At 46.5% G+C, this 19,670-nt stretch overlaps 1 protein-coding gene across 2 annotated transcripts in view; it reads left to right on the top strand.

Annotated features, from left to right (window-relative positions):
• The window catches only part of LOC109316452 (cat eye syndrome critical region protein 2), a 74,646-nt gene that overhangs the window by 41,810 nt on the left and 13,166 nt on the right, over positions 1-19,670 (top strand). For both annotated transcript variants that reach the window (XM_019544545.1, XM_019544544.1), the window contains 8 exons: positions 1,010-1,166; positions 6,022-6,151; positions 7,084-7,121; positions 7,229-7,320; positions 7,583-7,709; positions 10,742-11,163; positions 12,302-12,430; positions 12,768-13,584. In XM_019544545.1, the coding sequence (XP_019400090.1) occupies positions 1,010-1,166; positions 6,022-6,151; positions 7,084-7,121; positions 7,229-7,320; positions 7,583-7,709; positions 10,742-11,163; positions 12,302-12,430; positions 12,768-13,584 (1,912 nt within the window). The remainder of the gene's footprint in view (positions 1-1,009; positions 1,167-6,021; positions 6,152-7,083; positions 7,122-7,228; positions 7,321-7,582; positions 7,710-10,741; positions 11,164-12,301; positions 12,431-12,767; positions 13,585-19,670) is intronic.

The following is a 19,670-nucleotide window of genomic DNA, read 5'->3' as shown; positions in this document are numbered from 1 at the left end:
GTGAGAAGTCCAGAGGATCTTTTTTTTTTCTTTTTCTCTTTTTTAAAGCAGAATCTAAGTAAAATGGAAATGTTACAGACCCACACATTCAGCCTCTAATGCCATAAAGCCAATAACTTTTATTTCTGTAGTGCTGCATGTCTGCATTGCACTTCATGGCTGAAGAAAGGGAGGTGATTCCTGCTCTGTGGAATTGTCATTCTTCCTAGATCAAATGTATACAACATTACACTGTGTCAGAGCTATGGCTTGGGAAGGAAGTGGGGCAATGAAAAACTGCACAAGGAGAATATTTGGTGGCAGGACCTGTTCAAAGGGTATGGCAAAACCAAAAAAAATCTGATTCAAATAAATCTTTCGTAAATCAGAAAAAAACTACCAAAGATAACGATGCGAGGCCCCTTTCCAATCCAGAGTACTCCATATCTTTGAGAGGCCCAAATTCCTTAGCAACCCTTCAGTTCAGACTCTACCTAGAAGGTGAGCAGGGTTTTTATAAAGACCTTGTATCTGGGTGACTGACAGTTGTTCTATCCTCATAGCACTCTTGGAGCACAGAGGGATTTTGTGTTGTATGACAATCCCTCTATGCTTCATGAATGGTTAAGGAGAGGACAGCTGTCAGTCACCCAGATACAAGGTCTCTGTAAAAATCCTGCTCCCCTCCTAGGTCAAGTCTGAAAGACAGATATCAACACATACAATCCCTCTGCTCCAAGAGTGGTATAAGGAGAGGATAAAGCAGGAGTGAGAGATGGAGAGCTGATTGGTTGTATATAGGGGAATTGCTTGTATCATATGATACAAAAGATAATTACAACAAATGCCAGACATATTTTCCATATAATTTTCCCCTAATATATATATATGGGAAATTATATTTCTGGCATTTGTTGTAGTTCTCTTTTTGGACCCTATACAGTAAATCTACCTGTGATTGGATACACATGAGCCAGTGCTGCCCTTTGTGTGAGACCATGACAGTTCCACATGCATCTTTTTGTCTCAGGCAACTCCAAGTGTCCTCAGTAGGATGGAGAAACAGAAGCGCAGGGAGGAAGAGGAGGAGCGCCAAATCCTTCTAGCTGTGCAGAAGAGGGAGCAGGAACAGATGCTGAAAGAAGAGAGGAAGAGGGAGATGGAAGAGAAGGTGAAAGCTGTGGAAGGTATGCATCACTGATAGGTGAAGCAAAAGTGGAAATGTTTGGGGGTCTTGCTGGTAAACTGAATTGGGACCTGCCATTTACACTTCTCTAGTGTCAGGAACATTAATGTACATCCAAGAGGGAGCCAGTGCATGCTTTACCTTAGAATTGGGGTGTCATCCTCTCTGGTCTGTTCGGCCCACTAACTTCTCTTCCTTCTCCTTCTCCTTCAGTGTCTGGTAGCTGTCCTCTTCTATTTCTTTCAGCTGTGCTGCCTTCTTACCACCTCTGTGTTATCCACTTCAACATCCCTATCCTTTCCTTCTCCTCCTATATAGAGTTGTTTTGCAGTTGCTTCATGTTCTTCTACTGTCCCTACATATCTGATCAGCCCAGGTGACCTTTCATTGCCTTTGTGGCATATGCTGTAGTTTACCTAAAACACATAGGCAGAAATGCTGAAAGATGGATAAGTTCTGCTGGAGAAGGGGAAAGGGTGTTGCCATCAGAGGGGCAATGTGTGCTGAGGGGGCCAGATGAAGAATTAGGTTATGCAGATGGCAACTTCAGGTGCTTTTCTGCTTGCTAGTTCACCTAGCCACACTGTTGCTGTTATTGTAGTAGCAGGTGTTGCGGTGGTAGTAGCTTCAGCCCTGGCTCTGGTCCCGGGGCAAGAACTGCTGCCACCACTGCATCAGTAGGTTGGGCTGGAGACAGTACGTGCTTCACGCTCCCTGCCCTAGGCAGGAAGAAAAGGCGGGAGGGGGGCAGGGGTGAGGAAGCAGCAGGGGCAACAGCTGTGATCTCAACTCTGGGTTTGAAGTTGCAGCTGCAGCCACTGCCCTCCTCCACTTGCACTTGAAACTGAGGACAAGGGCTTTTCCCCCTTGTGTTGAATGGGGCAGGGGGGATCTTGTCTTGGATTTCAGCAAATATGGTATTTGCCATGTGATTAATCTGTTTCAGTTTGTTTGGTTACCGTCCCGCCCAAGTGAAAAGAGGTGATTCTTGCTTTCTTTCTGTCACTCTTCCACCTCAGTATTTGGGAGCTGAAGGAGCAGAAGCAGATGTGACCTTGAAGTTGGAGGCAGTTTTTCTGGGCTGTAGGATCGTGCCAGACCCACAATCAGCCCAATAAATGGCTTGGTTACTGCAGCTGCAGTCTCAGGGAGACCCAGAGTATCCCCAGAAATTTGCTCTGGAGGCAAACAGTGCAGGACAAGGGCTGGTGAACAAAGTAAGCAGAAGAAAAAAAAAGAAAAATGAAAACCATGCAGACTTACCAGGAAGAAACAATCTGCTGACCAGATGGTTGGTTACAAGCTGGATGACATCTAAGAACAGCTGTTTCTGCTTCCCACCCCACAAACCTTTTGAAAATCCATTTACATTCTTAGTCTTCATAATCCTCTGGTTGCCTGTCTAATCACAGTCCATTGCTTTAACCACAGACTCTCAGTTTTTAGCTCCACCACAAACATCCTGTGTTATCTTGGCAAATCGCATAATCTCTCTGCTATAGCTCTCCATCTTGAATTGGCATAATAATAACATCTGTACCTGGCAGAGGTGTTGTAAATATGTATCGAAAAAGTTCAGAGGTTCTCTGAAACTGCTTTTATTTCAGCTGCATGAGTTGCTTGGTAAATAGAACCACTGAATGACCCAATGATGTTAGGCTTTGTCTATACAAGGAAATCCACCTTGTTAGTTTAAATCCATTTTTAACTGATTCAGGTAAATTGGCACTAACCTTTGTGTGGATATCCCTATTTTGACTTAAGAATGGTGTAAGTTCAGTTTAAACTTGTTGCCAGTCAACTTTAAAACAGATTTACTTAGATTTAAAAAGCCTTTTTATACTGGTGTACACTGATTTGAAAATTGTATCTTTTTAACACAGACTTGGCCATAGAAACATCAACCATCCAAGTAATATTTTTTGTCTCAACAGCCCTTCTATTACCAAACCAATCTTCAGTGAGACTGGGTCTAATATTTTCTATAAGACAGTTTTCTTCAAAGGCAGGAAGTGACCCAAGGATAAAATCATTTGTTTTTCACAGTTCAGACTTGCTAAGGAATTGGATCCATGAACAAATTGCTGGAAGGTAAACTAAGGTGGAAATTTACAGCACATCAGCTATTCCATGTGCATACTCTTATCCCACTTTAAATGCACAGGAGATTAACCTGTTTCCATTGAGGAGCAAGCTGCGTCACACTTAACTGGGGTCAAGGAGTAAGAGCACAAATGCAGGTTGTTACCATGGAGTGGCTAAGGCGTTGTAAGTTCAAACCATTGTTACCCTGTGGTAACTTACATGTTTAGCAGATCCTTAAACTCAGGGTGTTCAGGGTGACAAAGGCCTACCTGAAGGTTGCAGTCCATTTTTTTTTATTGTTTACCTTTTTGTAAGGTGTTCTGCAGTGGGAGAAGCATTGAGAATGAAATGTTGGTATTATCTAATGAAACTTCAAAAGCCCTTTGCTTAGTTAGCTTGATAATAAGTTAGCCTGATGATAAGCTTAACCCAGGTACGTAACCTCTGGCTGGGTCCATTTGTATTTCTCTGAACATATAATGGGTGGCCAGGCTGTAGCTCTTAAGCAGAACTGGAGCTCTCTGGCAGCTGAAATGTGGTTCTTGCAGGAAGTAATTTAATGACGCATTATTGCTTGAGATGAGGAGCTGGGCGCAAATCATTGGCACTTCCTGTGATTCCTAACTGTATCACATTTTTTTGATTTGTGGCTACAAGGCTTAGGAAACTTGGTTGCCCTAGTATATTGTCTATGTTAACCTCTGTATTTCTACCAGGACAGCAGTTAGGCATGTCAGGTGATCTTCCCAGGTGCTACTGTAGCATCATGTTGCACAAATATTCAACTGGAAAATCATAGAAAAAAACTGTTCAGACACTAGCTAGTTTTGGAGTCAGGTGAGCCGGGTTCTTTGTGGCTTAGAAGTGTGACAGTGTATTGATCGTTCATCTGTAGCTTCACAGATGAGAGATTATTTAAACTGCAGTGATAAAGTGACCATTAGTCATAACTGAACTCTAGCAGGATAATCGAGGATTTTCCTAAATTTTCAAACAGTTCATCAGTGCAAAATGCCACAGACTATAAAAAGCTTCCTAAAGTCTACACCTCCATTTGGTCTGTTCCTATCAGTGCTAGGTGTGTCCATTTGCTGTTAAAAGGCTTAAGTGCTCAGTTATCATCAGCTCATCATAGAGACATCCAGTCATGTAAGTGACCCTCTTCTGAGGTGTGAAATCAAGTTCATCAATATATGTAATAGCCCTGTACCTACATATGGTTTTGTGTTGGAATTTCCGCATTGCAAGTTTGAAAAGATGCCAGATGATGGATTCTTCTTCCTTTTACTTCCAACTAGGCCAACTCAGGTCTGAGTCCTTTTGTTCCTCTTCTGGTCTTCTGGATCAGCCTACAAGATTCAGCTTTTCCTATTTAATTTCTTCTGCATCCTCCACCTTTCTTGGTTTCTAACTAATGCAGTAGGTTCTCTGAGGAGTTGTTTCTCTGTAGCCTGAGAACTGTACAACACTGGGCTGTTTGCTAAAACAAATGTTGGTATCCTAGGTCACAATAGACAAAAGCTGCATCATAGGAGTATTTATCAGCTGTATCTTCCCCTATCACTGGTCTGTAATTTCTTTCCAAGCCTCCAGAAAACCTTATAGTTTCTAAGTTTAGAGTATGATTTCAAGGTCTGTAAGTCTTTGTTGAGGATCCATTTCCCATGGGCCAAAGTCTGTGTAGTGTGTTATATCATGGAGGCAACTCTTTAACTTCCTCCCATTTAGGAATTGCATATACATCTGAATGCCACCACTCAGCTGCCTGGTATTAAACTCTGAAGAAAACATGAGTTGGTCAGATTTCACAAAAGGGCCCTCTGTTTCATGTCTCCTCAGTCGCAGTAAAAGCATTCCAAGGTTCTTGCATCCTTTCCATCCTTGTTATACCCAGCTTTAATTTATCTCTTGACTTTTGTATCAAGTTGTCCTCTTACCCTCCTTCCCAAATTTTAGAAATGTAGTTCTAGCCAAAGTTTTGTGAGGGTAAACTGGGACTATCTCTTGTTCTGTCACTCATTCAGGATTGGAAATGCTTTCCCTGGAACTACTTCTGAATAACGCACCCATTTTCTCCTCAGACAATTGCTGAGATGTATCAGTTATGCGTGGAGCCACATTAGGACTGCTCCTGTTGGAAGTGTCCAACTGGAATCTCTGTCACTTTCCCCTCACCTGAAATGTTTCATAGAGCTTAGCATTTTTCTCACAGCTGTCATCAAAGTAGTAGCATCAAAGGTGCCTTCTCATATAATAAAAGGAACTAGGAAAGGAATCCATTCCCACCATGTGGGATGCGACTGTCTGTTCATTTCAAGGAAAACGGAGACTTATGTCTTCCTCAGTGTTTGTAGGGAAAGCTTAAGAACTTTCCTTCAGGTGAAAGTAATGGCACTACTTCTGGCTGCTTGACAAAGTCGCCTGCCAACCTCGATATATGCCAGTCAGTAGGCATAGACCAGCAAGTTATGTAGGAATTTGGAAACAGACTGCCAGCCATTGCACTACAGTGATGAGAGATGAGAAAAGACAGGCAGTGGTGCTTTTGTAACCTTAATTCCTTTGCATTTGCTTGCTACTACTGCTTCTAGGAGGGTGATCACATTGAGTGAAGCCCTTGAACAAGTCAACACCTTCCCACCATCTTTGTAGGTTCAACATGCTCCCAGCTGCACAGGGTAGGTGAACAGCCTGCCTAGCTTACTTGCATGATATTATTGGTGAGAGGTAAGAAGCTTAAGCTACATTGTGTCTCTGCCCTCCCTCTGCAGAACGAGCCAGGCGGAGGAAGCTTCGAGAAGAGCGGGCTTGGCTGCTGGCCCAGGGGAAGGAGCTTCCCCCAGAACTTTCCCACTTGGATCCCAGTTCCCCTACTAGGGATGAAAGGAGGACCAAGGATCTGTGAGTATCACCAGCTGTTGGGTATGCAGCACATATGTACACCCATACCCACATAGCGAATATATATGCAGGAGGAATATGGCTAGTGAGAGGGAGGCCATGTACAGATATTCATGTCCAGAGTTGCTGCTTTTCCAGGCGAAATTATAAGTGTACAGAACAAAAGTGATGGCTCCATGAGAAGAATAAACCAGGAACAACCAGTGTTAAATCACCCCCAGGAGAGTTTCTCCTAGGAGAGCAAATGTCTGTACATGTTCTTTTCTGAGAGAAGCCACAGCAGTTCTCCAGCATCCTATGGTGCTTTTCTCCTATGTGCCCTCCCCACCCCCATTTACCCCCCAGCCATCCTCCTTCCTACACACAGGGAAACTGTGTTTGGACTCTGTTGCTTCAGCCATGCAGAGAGCAAAACACATCCCCTTCACAATCCCCCTGTTGTGCTGCAGGGAGACATGGGCTGACCTAGACACTGCTCTGAGGTAGCCTATCAGGGCTGCCCTGTGCATTGTTGCTATCTGTCTCTGGGTAGACTGAAGGAGTTTGCAGAGCATATTGAGATGCATGCACAGGAGGAAACCCCTGAATGCAGTGGCAGCACTGCAAGCTCTCTGCTCCTCAAGGGCTCACCATTTGATTATCTGATCAGGTGCCTGTGGGTAACTTTTTCTACCAGGAAGATAAACCTGGGAGAATTATTTTAGATCATTTGAACACATGTACAAAGAGGGAGTGTGAGAGAATGTGTTTCGGGTAATAGAACAGACAGGAGTGGGGTTGGAATGAACAGCAGATTTTGTGGTGCAGGCAAGAGGGCATCTCTCTGAAGGTGTGCCCATTAATGTGGCAGCCCTGCCTCTGGGGTGGAGGAAAAGTGAGGAAGAAAAGCATGTGCATTCCTTGAGCTTCACATTTTTGCTTCCTGTTTGCAGCTTTGAATTGGATGATGAATTCACTGCCATGTACAAAGGTTAGTCTTCTATCCCAACCTTTTGCTTTGTTAGATTTTAAATAAGCTAATATCTACTGAGGTTGTGTAATGGCTTGTCTTCCTTTTGTTCCTTTTGTTGCTGCCAGTTCTGGATGTGGTAAAGGCTCACAAGGACTCTTGGCCCTTTTTAGAACCAGTCGATGAATCATATGCTCCAAACTACTACCAAATCATTAAGGTAGGCTGTGTAGTCCAGCCTGGTGGGTCAGATCTTCCATTTTGTTCTTTGGTGACTGGATTAATAGACATCCATGCATTGGATCAGTTGTCTGAAGATCTGTTTTCTCTGTTATGCAGAAGTTCAGGCTACATGAGTCTAGTGGTCCTCTCTGGCCTTAAAATCCAGTAGGAAGTTGCCCTATAGCAATAATACAGGGTGTAGTGAGACTGTCTTTGGGACCTTACTAGTGCTTGTTTTGACTGAACTTGGTGTGTTGCAGGCTCCCATGGACATCTCCAGCATGGAGAAGAAGTTGAATGGAGGTCAGTACTGCACCAAGGAAGAGTTTGTGGGTGACATGAAGACCATGTTCAGGAATTGCCTCAAGTACAATGGAGAAGGCAGTGGTAAGAGCAGTGAGAGAAGATTTGTTCTGTCTTGTCAGCAGTTGGTCAGTACAGCCACAGGCGTCTCCCTCTTTGCCATTAGCTGGCTTGTACAAGACTCCAAAACTCTTCCTTCAGGTACTTTCTGGAGGCTGGAATAAAAAATAGGTGTTCCTAGATACTAAGGCCTGATTCAACAGGGTACTTAAATGCATGAATTGTATACTTTAAATATATGCATTAACTGATTAAAGGGCGTCTGCTCACATGTGTAAAGTTCTTCATGTGCTTAAGTATTTGGGCCTAGAATGTTGCATGAATCATTGGGTTCTCTGGTTACTTGGAGAGTCAATTACAAAGAGAAGAGATGTCTTTGTAGGCATGTTTCCTTTTGTGCTTGTGTCTTCCATGCCATGGTTGAGTAGCAGGGAATTTTATGGAGGGCAGGAGTTTGCTTTGCTTTGTAAAGCAGAATTGTCCAACCTCTGGTTGGTAGAGGACCAGGTGCCCCATGAGCCATAACACCCCTGGGCCTCATGTAGTACAAGCCACACACCACAGGGGCAGGCCTTCTAGGGTCTACCTCCATAGTCACAAAGACAGTCCCTCTGCCTTCCTGGCTGCACGGGCAACCAGGTCTATTTCCTGAGCTCCCTCCCACCATGCCATCCTCAGAAGCAGGCTGGATGGGAAACAGAAGCCAGAGGAGAGACTGCAGAGGGAGTGGGGACCCAGAGACCTTAGCTGGGAGGAATGAGAAACTGGACCTGAGCAGTGAGAATAGTGGCCGGGCAGTAGCCTATGGGCCGCGGGCTGTATGAGGCTCGTGGGCTGCCAGTTGGACAGCCCTGCTGTAAAACTAAATAAGGAATATCCAGTACATGTAGCCTTTTGGAGGAAATGGTGTTCTTGTTGTCGTCTTTTGCCTCTTGCTACATGGGCCAGTTACTAGGGAGACCCTGATTAGAATCAGGACTCCCCTGTGTGGCAGTTGAAACCAGGTGTATAGGTGGTGAGAAACATGCAGGTTTGTACTACGGCAGTGTTACACATTGTCTCACTCATACCTGTATCTGTGGGCTGGACAGGAAAATTCCCTGAAGGGCAGGAGGAACTTAGATTCCTCAGAGGTGGGTTCCAGCTAAGGGAATCCTGTGCTCAGGGACTGAGAAAAAGATCTATTTTCAGTGGCAGTGTCCTGCAAAAAAAAATGTTGAGGTGGTAAAGAGGAAAGAATCAGAATGCAGTTTTCACAGACACTTCCACATGTCTCTCTATTGACTTCACTGAAGATCAAGAATTTTTTGTGAGCAGAATATTTTATAGAAATAAGACATGTAGGTTGACTGATGCTCATGATGCACCTCCGGTGCCCGTAAGTCAAGAGGATGTTTAGAAACTGCCCATAGAAAAAACTTTTCATCACCCTTCCCATGTTCTGAGAGTGCAGTGCAGCAACTTGGAGCAGTCCATGAATAGTTGTAAATAGAATCAAATTCAATTATGGGTGGGACTTCTGTCTGGAGGGAAATAAAATAATTTGTTTGGCACCAATTTATTTGGAATGTGGAGGTTAACCCTTTTTTCTCTCAACACTTTCACCTAACTGACTGTTCAGGGCCTCTGTTTAAAGCTGGGTTTGATAGTTCACATATTCAGCTATGCAGTCCCTATTAAGGCTGTCCTTGGACATTGGTTTAATGATAAAGTTAAATGATAACTCGGAGCATAACTGTGTCACTAGTACTACTTGGTAATACCTAGGTCAGGTGTAGGCAATATTTTATGGCCGGAGTGCTGAAAAACACCACAATGCCTACCTTGGAAGGTGCTGGAGTGCCAGCATGCCAGAAAAAGAAAACGAAGGCAGGAGGTACATGGCAGGATGCCCTACTTATACCCCTGCCCCCCACCCCAAGCTCTGTGGCTGTCAGCAGCTACCCAGAGCCAGGGCCGGCTGCAGCCAGGGGGCTCCAAATAGCTGTTCCGGAGCCCTGGCATCAGCTCTGTACCCCCTACCTGCGCCTTGGAGCAGGCAGTGGGGAAGGGGCATGAGGCAGCACAACTCTGGTCTCTCCCCAGCTCCTGGCACAGAGCTGATGACTGGGCTCTGGAGCCTGGCTGCAGCAAGCAGCAGGCAGGCTGCAAATAGCTGTGCCGGACTCCACAGCTCCGGGAGCTCCACGCTGGCAGCAACTGTGCGCGCACCTCGGGGCAGTCTGCGCTGCCCTGCTGTCCACTCTGAGGTGTACACACAGTTGCTGCCAGCATGAAGCTGATGCCAGAGCTGTGAAGCTGTTTCCAGCCTGCTTGCTGCAGCTGCCCAGAGCCCAGTCTGTCTACAAACAGCTGCACCAGGCTCCGGAGCCCAGTCACCAGCTCTGTGCCGGGAGCAGGGGAGAGACCGGGGTTGCGGTGCCTCACACCTCTCCTACTGCCTGCTTCAAGGTGCACATGCACTCACCAGTACAGAGCTGAAACCGGGGCTCCATACCACAGCACAGCTCTTCACAGCTTCCCAGCTGCAGCTGGCCCTGGCTCTGGGTAGCTGTTCCCAGCAGGCAGCTGAGATGCTGCAAGCCCTGCTGGGAGCAGCCCAGGCTCTGTTTCTGGCAGCAGCTACCCAGAGCTGGGGCTGGCCATGGTGTGCTGAGCAAAATGGCCTCATGTGCCATGCTTGGCACGCATGCTGGGGGTTGCCAACCCCTGACCTAGGTGTTTCTTGAAGGTATCCAATCCTACTACTGAACAAGTCTGAACAGAGGCTTCCCTCGTCCTCTGCAGTATGGCGGAATGCCCAACCAAGTGCCACATCCTGGTCAGATGGTAAGGGTTGCCTGTTATTTGGCTGGTTCCAAAGTCTGTTGAAACTAATCCAGGCTGCCTCATTGAAAACAAAGCTCGTCCTTCTTATTTTTCCAGAGAGCTTCTCTGAGGAAAATATTTTGTAGAAACATGAGAAATTGGAGCCATTTGGAATAGGGTCAGTCTTGTCCCACCCCTTTATCTCTCTCCATGAAAATGTTTCTCTACCACTCTTCTTTTGAATGCAGAATACACCAAAATGGCTTACAACTTGGAAAGATGTTTTCACCGAGCAATGATGAAGCACTTCCCTGGTGAGGATGGGGACACAGATGAGGAGTTTTGGATCAGAGAGGATGGGAAGCGAGAGAAGAGGAGCCGTCGGACAGGGCGCTCCAGTGCTGGCAATGTTTGGACCCGATCAAGAGACCATGATGGACCAGGAAGGAGACAGCAACGCTTGGAGAATGGAGGGAAACCACCGCCATACCGAGCTACTTCCCGCATTTCTGCTTCTTCCTCATCTTCGTCCTCTTCTTCCTCTGCAGAGGACCCAAGTGGTAACACAACACAGCCCCCTCAAGAAGTGGGCCCTTCCAATGGTCGAGGCTTCCCTCGTCCTCTGCAATATGGCGGAATGCCCAACCAAGTGCCACATCCTGGTCAGATGGTAAGGGTTGCCTGTTATTTATGAGAACTAACAAGTTAATGTGGGGAAGGACAAGAGAATAGAATTTTGTTCCCCCAAGACCAAGTAAAATCCTTGCTGCATGATGAGGACCCATGTCCTTCCTTGTGTTAATGATAGCTCCTAACTTGGTGTCATCAACAAATTTCATCAGGACATTCTTACTTTTTTGCATAGGTCAATAAAGTAAATGCCATATTTTTTTGTATACAGCATGCCTCAGAATAAAATATGCACTGTGTTTTTGAAAGGCAGGGTGCAGGAAAAAAGATCTTTCCTTGTAATAAGTAACTGAGTAGCAACAGCTAGAGAGCTGAACCTATTCATTATTCTGCTCCTTGTGAGTTCATGCAGACTTTACTTTCACTTTTGCCCAGTAAGCGGCAGAAACTGCTCTTACCATATTTCTTGCATATAAGGCACAGTACAGTTTCCAGTAGCTGGAATTTCTTCTGCAGAAATGGTGTGCATATGAGAAAATATGGTATTTAACTTTAAATGAGTCCTGTGGCTGACCTGGAAAGAAATCTAGTAGTAGTTACCATTCAGCCTGATGCTCCCATTTCAACTACATCTGTTGCCATCTTGTTGCCCTACAATTCCTCTGCTGATCTCATGTAGCACAGTCAGATATTTTACTGAAATCTAGATGAATGTGTTGCTGCTCATGACTCTTTGATTTTTGACATAGAAGCCAGATAAAGTTAATGTGAGATTTGTTTGTTGGAACACTAGCTCCAGAGGCTGTAATGAAGCATGAAGCCATCAAGCAGTCTAAGAGGGGTCCCTGAACACTTTACCTTCTCAGTTACTACAGCCTCTGTCACAGGCTAGATGATCCCCTGGACCCCTAGCCAATTTGCCTTTCTGATCTTTCCATTTGCTTTTAGATAGTTGGAGGGTTGATAAATATATCAAGGTCTATTTTGTGGGATTTGTGGCTGGAATGTATGAGAACTTTCTGGTGGTAGAGCCAGGCTGTCAACAGATCTCCTCAGAATAAAGGGTCAAATTTATTTTATAATCTGAGTGCCTGTTGGATCTGTATGGGCAGAACACCCATCCACAGCTGCAGTCTTGCTCTTCTACAGTCTCATAAAAGTTTCTGTTTTCCCTCTAGCGGCCAGCAGTGCCAGGAACATTTGGCCCTCTGAGAGGATCAGATCCAGCTAAGCTATATGGATCACCCCGAGTACCAGAACCCCATCCTGGAGATCCAGTTCAGCAGCACCAGCACTGTGCTATGCAGGTAAATAAAGGAAAAATCAACCAAACAAACAAAAAAAAAGGAATCTGAATTTTCTGCATGCAACTTTTGAATTGCATACATTGATAGAGTGGATCTAGAGCACTAAGAACTGTGACGTTCCCTGTTGTTCATGGTATACAATTTTTGTAGTTGTGGTTTCCATCTCATTACATTCATTGGTTCCATGGGAAAATGGCATCATCTCTCAGCAGAAGAGATAACCCATTGCCATGATTCATTGATCCTTTCATCTCTACTTTTTGTGCCTCTTGTAGCTTTCGTGTGCCCAGAGGGGAGGTAGCTTTTACTAAACCTGGTTACTTTCTTTCCTTCCCAGCCTCCAGTTGGACTGAATGAACACAGAGGACACAGACTGCCTGCACCTGAGAAGCAGGTGTGTGCAGGACCAACACACATCTCCGCGCTGGGATCACGTCCTGGATCCCTGCAGCTTGGGCAAATGAGTGGCCCACCCCCTGATGCCATGTACCCCCCAGCACAGTTTCAGCAAGGCTTTATCCCTCCAAGGCACAATGGACCTCCCATGAGACCTCCAGAGAGCTCAGAAATCCCCCCTGGCCATATGTACAGACCATATAAATACCTGAATCGAGCACATCCTGCTATGTGGAATGGAAGCCACAGTGCAGCAAACCAGACCACCCTGGGGCCAGATGAAAAGCCCCCCATGGGCCCAGGACCTTCTCTGCAGCCCCGTGCTCTTAGTCATATGATAGATCCTCGGGCTATGAGGCCGCCTCTGCCTTCCAGCCAGTGGACTGAGCAATCAAATTTCCTACCTCATGGGGTTCCTCCCTCAGGATATATCAGGCCACCTGGTAAAGCCACCAGCCAGAGGATGCAGCAGTCACCGGCCACTGTGTTTGGGGGACCCCCTCAGGTTCAAAGAGGGTGCCAGGGTGGGGATTCCATGATGGACAGTCCAGAGATGATCGCTATGCAGCAGCTGTCATCCCGGGTGTGCCCACCGGGTGTGCCTTACCACCCTCGTCAGCCTCCTCCCCCACACTTGCCTGGCCCTTTCCCACAGCTGGCCCACGTGGCGTCGGCCAATGTGCAGCCCCCAAAGCCAGTGTTGGGTAATGGAAATGCTCAGGATGCCAGTCAGACAGCAGAGCCGGAGAGCAACCAAGGTAATTGGAGTGGGAATGCATGCTTGTTGACCTGGTGCAGTGCGCAGCCACTGCCAGAGTCATTTATCATTTCTTGACCATGGCTGTTTCCCACACCTCCTTGCCTGGCCTCTGCTCACTCACCCAGAGACCCCCAGGCCACTACACAGCCACACACATTTTTGATAGACTGCCTGTCTTGTTGATCAATAGGTTTTCTTAAAGGAAAAACTGCTCTGATTTTCTCAGGACAAGCCACCTTTGTCACCTAGAAGAAATTGAAAGAGCTAGTAGGATTATTCTTATGTCATTAGACTCAGCATTCATGAATCTAGTACTGCAGGTGCTGTTGGGCTTGCAAAGCAATGTCACTGTGATAAGCTCAGTGCTGTAGTCCCATACAAAAATTAAAAACCAACTCCCAAACAATTTATTCTTAAAGCATTTTGAGACCAAGCTCAGTGCTCTGTTAAATATTGGGTTTTTTTATCTATATATGACAGGGGTGTCCATCTCATCCAGTCCCATGAGGCAGATGAGAGGCATGGGACCAATCAATAGAATCAGTCTAGCCCACAGAATGGCTCCACATGTCTGAATCAGCCTGCAAGGTCATGGGTACCACATGCAGCATGTGCCCTGGACTGGTCCCACATGCTGCTTGCAGTGCACATGCTGGCTCCAGTCCTCCACACTACATGCAGTATCAGCTCTGGCCCTATGTGGGGCATGCAGCACATGAAGCCTGTCATGGCACATGCTTTCCCTGGTGAATGAGCCCAGTCTGGAGTGCATGCTGCACATGCTGCCTGTGATGGACCAGCCCTGTATACTGGCCCCAGCATGCAGGGCTGATCTGTGGTCCCAATCCAGGCTGACTCTTGACCCAGCTTGCAGGGTCAGTCTGGAATGGGTACCACATGCAGCACAAACCCCTGACTGGCCCCATGTACTGTGTGCAGTGTGCACTGGCTCTAGCCTCTGCATGCTGCTTGCATGGGACCCAGATAACTTCTGTATAGATCTAGATATACATATCTGTGTATATATATATCTGTTTCTCAGGGGTGTCAGAGATGGGGCCAACAGAGCCCTATCATTCAGCCCTCAGTGCTTCCTGTGGGTCTCAGACTGGTGCACTGAATACAACACGCACTGAACCCAGTCCCACACACAATGCACCTGGTGTGGGCTGCACACGGTACATGTGGGGGCCAGTCTGGGACATATGTTGCATGCATAGTTATATATACATAGTTTGGATAAAATCTGAGATTACCAAGTTAATAAAACTAGAAGTGCACCAATAATTCAGTCCCATATTGGATTGGCACCTATATAGGGAAAATTGACAGTATCGGAAATTGGCTTTTTTGTCTGATGTGGCCGATAAATGGCCCCGTGCACGCTCACAGCTGCAGCATGCATGTGGTCAGGAGCGCAGCCTGATGGCTTGAAGAACAGCATTGGTGGGTAAGTCTGGAGGGGGGAGGCGCAGATGGAGGCTTCTGCAGTGAAGGGGGGAATAGGGCAGGCACTGCTCAGCCAGGGCGGGATAAGCACGGGATGGAGCTGCCAGCTGCTTGTCTGGGGGGCATGTGGGGGAGAGGGGAGGCATCCCGCCACTGTGCACACCCTGGGATGCATGGGGGCCATGTACCCCCAGATCTGTGTGCAGGGTGGGGTAGGGAGGGCTGTTGCTGTGGGCTGCCTGGCAGAGTTGTTGGGCCAGGGTGGTACTAGGTTCTTCCTAGTGGGGAGGGTCTGGGCCAGGCTGTGGTCAGGGTGCATGGCAGCAGCAGTGGGAGGAAGGGTCTATGGCAAATTTTGGGGTGGCTGCAGCCCCCCAGAGCTCCCTCCCAGTGCTGCTGCTGCTCACACCCAGCACAACCTGGTCCAGCCCCCCTGCCAGGAAGAGCTCGGCACCGCCCGGACCCCGGCCCGCAGCAGTAGCCTGCCCCACCCCGTGTGCAGATCTAGGAGCATACCCCCCACCCCCATGACCTCCTAGGGTGCATGCAGCGCTGGGAGTGCCCCCTCCCCGTGCCCCTTAGACAAACCACTCATAGCTCTGTCCCACATCTGCCCTGCTGTGGCTGAGTAGCGCCTGCCCCAGCCCCGCTCCCTCCCCCACCGCAGGGACCTGGATCTGCCCCCTATGCCCCTTCCCTTCCCCCACACCAGACTTGCCAGCCCAATGCTGGTCTCCAAGCTGCCCAGCTGCATATCGGAATCAGATTGGTGTTGGCCATTGGCATTGGCCCAAAAAATCTCTATTGGACACCCCTAATTAAAGCATAGATTGATCCTGACTTCGGCTTTAGGCATTATCACTGTATAAATGTAGTATGCAAAATTTCCAGAGATTATTTAGAATTTATGTGAAAGTTGGTTCTTCAGAGAGCTGAACTGAATGCTGAATTTTCACAGCATTGGCATGTGTTTCCAGTGCATCACTTAAAAGGCTTTTCTGTCCAGAGTCTACTCTAATTGTATTCAAACAGGATTCATATACAGTATTGAGAACATTAATGGGTTGGTGGCTGGCAGCCACAATTAAGCCACTGACCTACAAACTGGCAAACAGCCAAGATCAGATGCGAAGACCGTTACTTAAAGAAATTACGAAGTATAGTTCTTTGACTGTGTGTTTAGTGAGTATCCCACTTTCCATATGCCTTCAGTGTCCTTTGAATAACAAGAGACTGTCAGGGCTGTACCTATGTCTTGTGTCTCTGGTTCCCTGCAAGATGGCAGCAAAATGAAACCTGGACAACCTCCAGCTATTTGTAGCATTTGCTAATCCAGCCTTCATTGTGAAGTTGTTGAAGAATTCATTCTTCTCATCTTAAAAACAAAACAAAAAACCCACAAAAACAAGCAAGCAAACATTCTATCCAGCTGGACTTTCACAAAGTAAGGAAGAGTGATGAATTTAACAAGCCCCTGCGCTGCAAGGTCTGGTGCCTAGCACAACTGCCATAGAGTGGCAGACTCAAAACCACTGGGATTTAAAGTCTCCCTAATCTGTGTTGGGTTCATCCCTCTTGCAGATGGGCACAGCTGCTGCTACATGTGCCTGAGGGGAATCACGTCTTGGATGGAAATGCAGTTTGTTGCTTTTTTTCCTCTGGGACTTGTAAGTCCAGATATGTTAGTCTCAAACTGCCTCTGTTAGAGCAGTCTGTGAAAGTTGCTTCTGACCCAGATGAAATGGCAACTGCCAAACCGCAGGCAGAAAAAGTGTCCCCAGCTGGTGTCTTCTCACACAAACACCCTGTGCCAGATTTCCTGAAACACTTGCCAAGAACCCTAAGTACAGCCAAGCAAAAAGGATGTTGGCAAAATTCAGCCATTTTTGCCACTCGTGGGTTTCATAAAGGGGCTCTGCACATCTCTGTGCCCATGATAATCAAGGTGGCAAAGGTACAAGAAAAATCCAGGGGTGTGAAGGATTCTTCTCATATGGAGTGCAAGATTTATTCTTCCACCTTACCACAACTCCATATTGTGACCTCTCAGGCCCTGTTTGTGAAATGCTGTTTTCTCACATGGAAGTGTGTGGCCTCCTTTCTATCTAAAGCAGGGAGGAAGTGAGAAAACATAAAGGCTAGATAGTCTTCAGGTATGATATATAGGGTAGATGACATTGCTTTGAGATGGGCTTGCCTGGCTTCGAGCATCCAGCATCCCAGAAGGGGTTTAGTGAACCACAGAGGACCTGTTGTTTGAAGGGATGGAGCTCTCCAGCAGTCAAACAGATGAACTGGCCAACAGTCCCAAAGTTTCTAGGGCTGTGCTGTGATCACAAGTCATAACAGCATCCAGCTCCAATGAAACTGAGGGCACCCTACTATTTGTTATCTCAACAGTGGGCACATCGTGGAGGCATCTGTCTGCTTCCTCTGCTGTGCACCTGGCACCATCCCATCAGCAGCAGGTTTGATGGAAACATTGGGACATAGAGACTACATTGGCCTCAGTATATTAAAGATGGCTTCAGAAAGTCATGCATAAATGTCTAGAAAATAACAAACTTCCAAAGTATGGAGGAAAGCTAATGTTATTGCCATCCTGAAACCCAGTAAACCACCATAGGATCCAAAGAGCTACCAATCCAAATCAGTACTCTTTGTTACATACAAACTCATTGCATATATAATCCTGAATAGAACAGAGAACATCACTGATTCCCAGCTCCCAAAAGAACAAGCTGGCTTTTGGAAAAAGCAGTGTATATTGACCAAGTTATGTTTCTTATATCTGACCTAGAAAACGGGTTTGAAATGAGGCAGAAAGCAAGCACAGCCTTTATCAACCTTACAACCCATCTGATGCTGTATGACACCAAAGCCTCAAATATAAACTGCACTCTGATACCTTGCTGCAAGCTATGTACTTTCATCATTAATGTGATCTTCAACCAAACTCTCACTACTACCCAAGGAGAAGAAAGTAGAGTATGAACTCTGAAGAATGGAGTCCCTCAAGGGTGCTAACACTGATACTTTTCAATGCATGTATCTCAGAGTTTACCTTTCCAGCATTTAAGTGATGTATGTACTCTGACTGTTGCCATAGTAGCCCATGGAATTGAGATTACAGAACTAGATACTGAGTACTGACATGGAACTCATAGCTGCCTATTTCCACAAGCGGCACTTGATGTTGAGCGTCAGTAAATTTAATAAGATCATTTGTCTACATGGACAATCATTTAGCCGAGAGAACACAGACTATCGGAGTAGGCAACCACATCCTTCCCCCAGAGCATACCGCAGTCTGTCTAGGAGTTGCATTGGACTGTTCCCTCACCTGTAGACGCCACATTCAGAAGATCATCAGTAAAGTCTGCATGGGTAACTGCTTTAAGATGTTTGGCACCGCATGATGTGCTGGCTATTCTCAGAGGGCTCAGAACCACCACACTTGCAATGGTTATATATCCCAGCAGAATATTGAGTTTCTGTATGGTGCAATATTTGTCATGCTAAAAGAGCTCAACACAGTACTTAACAGTGCACTGAGACTCATAATGGGCTGTCCAACCTACATGCACACAGATATACTCCCTGTTTTCTTGGGCATAGATCAAGTGATATAAGAAGATGGATCCTAACATCATTACTGGCAATAGAGGCAGTAAATGACAAAAATCACCTGCTCCATCAGCTGTTAACTGAAGACCCCAACAGATGGAAGCTTAGGAAGCTTAAAAGTCATAAACCGTTTATACATGAAGCCCACAAACTTCTGGAAGAGATTGGGGATGCTGAACCAAACCTATGGGCAGCAACAGAGTGGGCCATTGACTAGGAAAGATTAGGCCTGTTCCCACAACATTTTATACCAACACCATACAAGTCCCCTGTTGGGCACAGTCTTGACAAAGAAGCATGGGTCAAGCTGAACAGACTGAGATCTGGATATGGACACTTCAGAAAAACATTTTGCAAGATGAACATCTTGGATAGTTCCTTGTGTGAATGTGACAGCAAACAGCATAGCACTTAATGAAAAGTTTTACAAATGCCCAGACAGGGCAGATGGAATCTGCACATTGAATGATAATACCAGACAGAGATTTGGCTCATAGATTTGGAAGTTGATATCTGGTGCCATATGGGTAGTGTTCTGTATTCTCAGTTTTTATTTAAAAAACAAAACAAAACAAAAAAAACAGGATTTTTGGGAGGTTTATCTTTAAAACATAAAAAATGGGATGAAATGAGGATAAAAGGAAGAAAAGGAAACAAAATCAGGGAAAAACTGTCAGTGAGGGAGGGAAGAAGTAAGGCTGGGACTAGGGAAGGGGCAGGGGGAGGGGTGCAGCACAGCCCATTGGCCACTCCCAGGGCTGCAGTAGGGAGCAAAGCAGGGAGAGCTGTTGGTGGGTGCGGGGTGGGGTGCTTGCTGCTATGTGCCCCCTGGGAGGGCTGCAGGCAAGGGGGCCTGTGATGGGGCTCTTCCCGGGGGGTGTGTGCCCCTGGATCAGCAACAGGAAGTACATCGTGTTGCACCCTGCCTTTCTTCCCTGGCTGCGTTTGTGCCCCTCCCCCCTGCTCCAGCAGCTGGTGGGCTGCCCTGGCATTTGCAGGGGAAGTGGG

This window comes from Crocodylus porosus, unplaced genomic scaffold, assembly GCF_001723895.1.
Source record: "Crocodylus porosus isolate Cpor-Errol unplaced genomic scaffold, CroPor_comp1, whole genome shotgun sequence".
NCBI lineage: Eukaryota > Metazoa > Chordata > Crocodylia > Crocodylidae > Crocodylus > Crocodylus porosus.
Note: the sequence above shows the minus strand (reverse complement) of the source record. Positions and strands in the feature narration are given on the sequence as shown.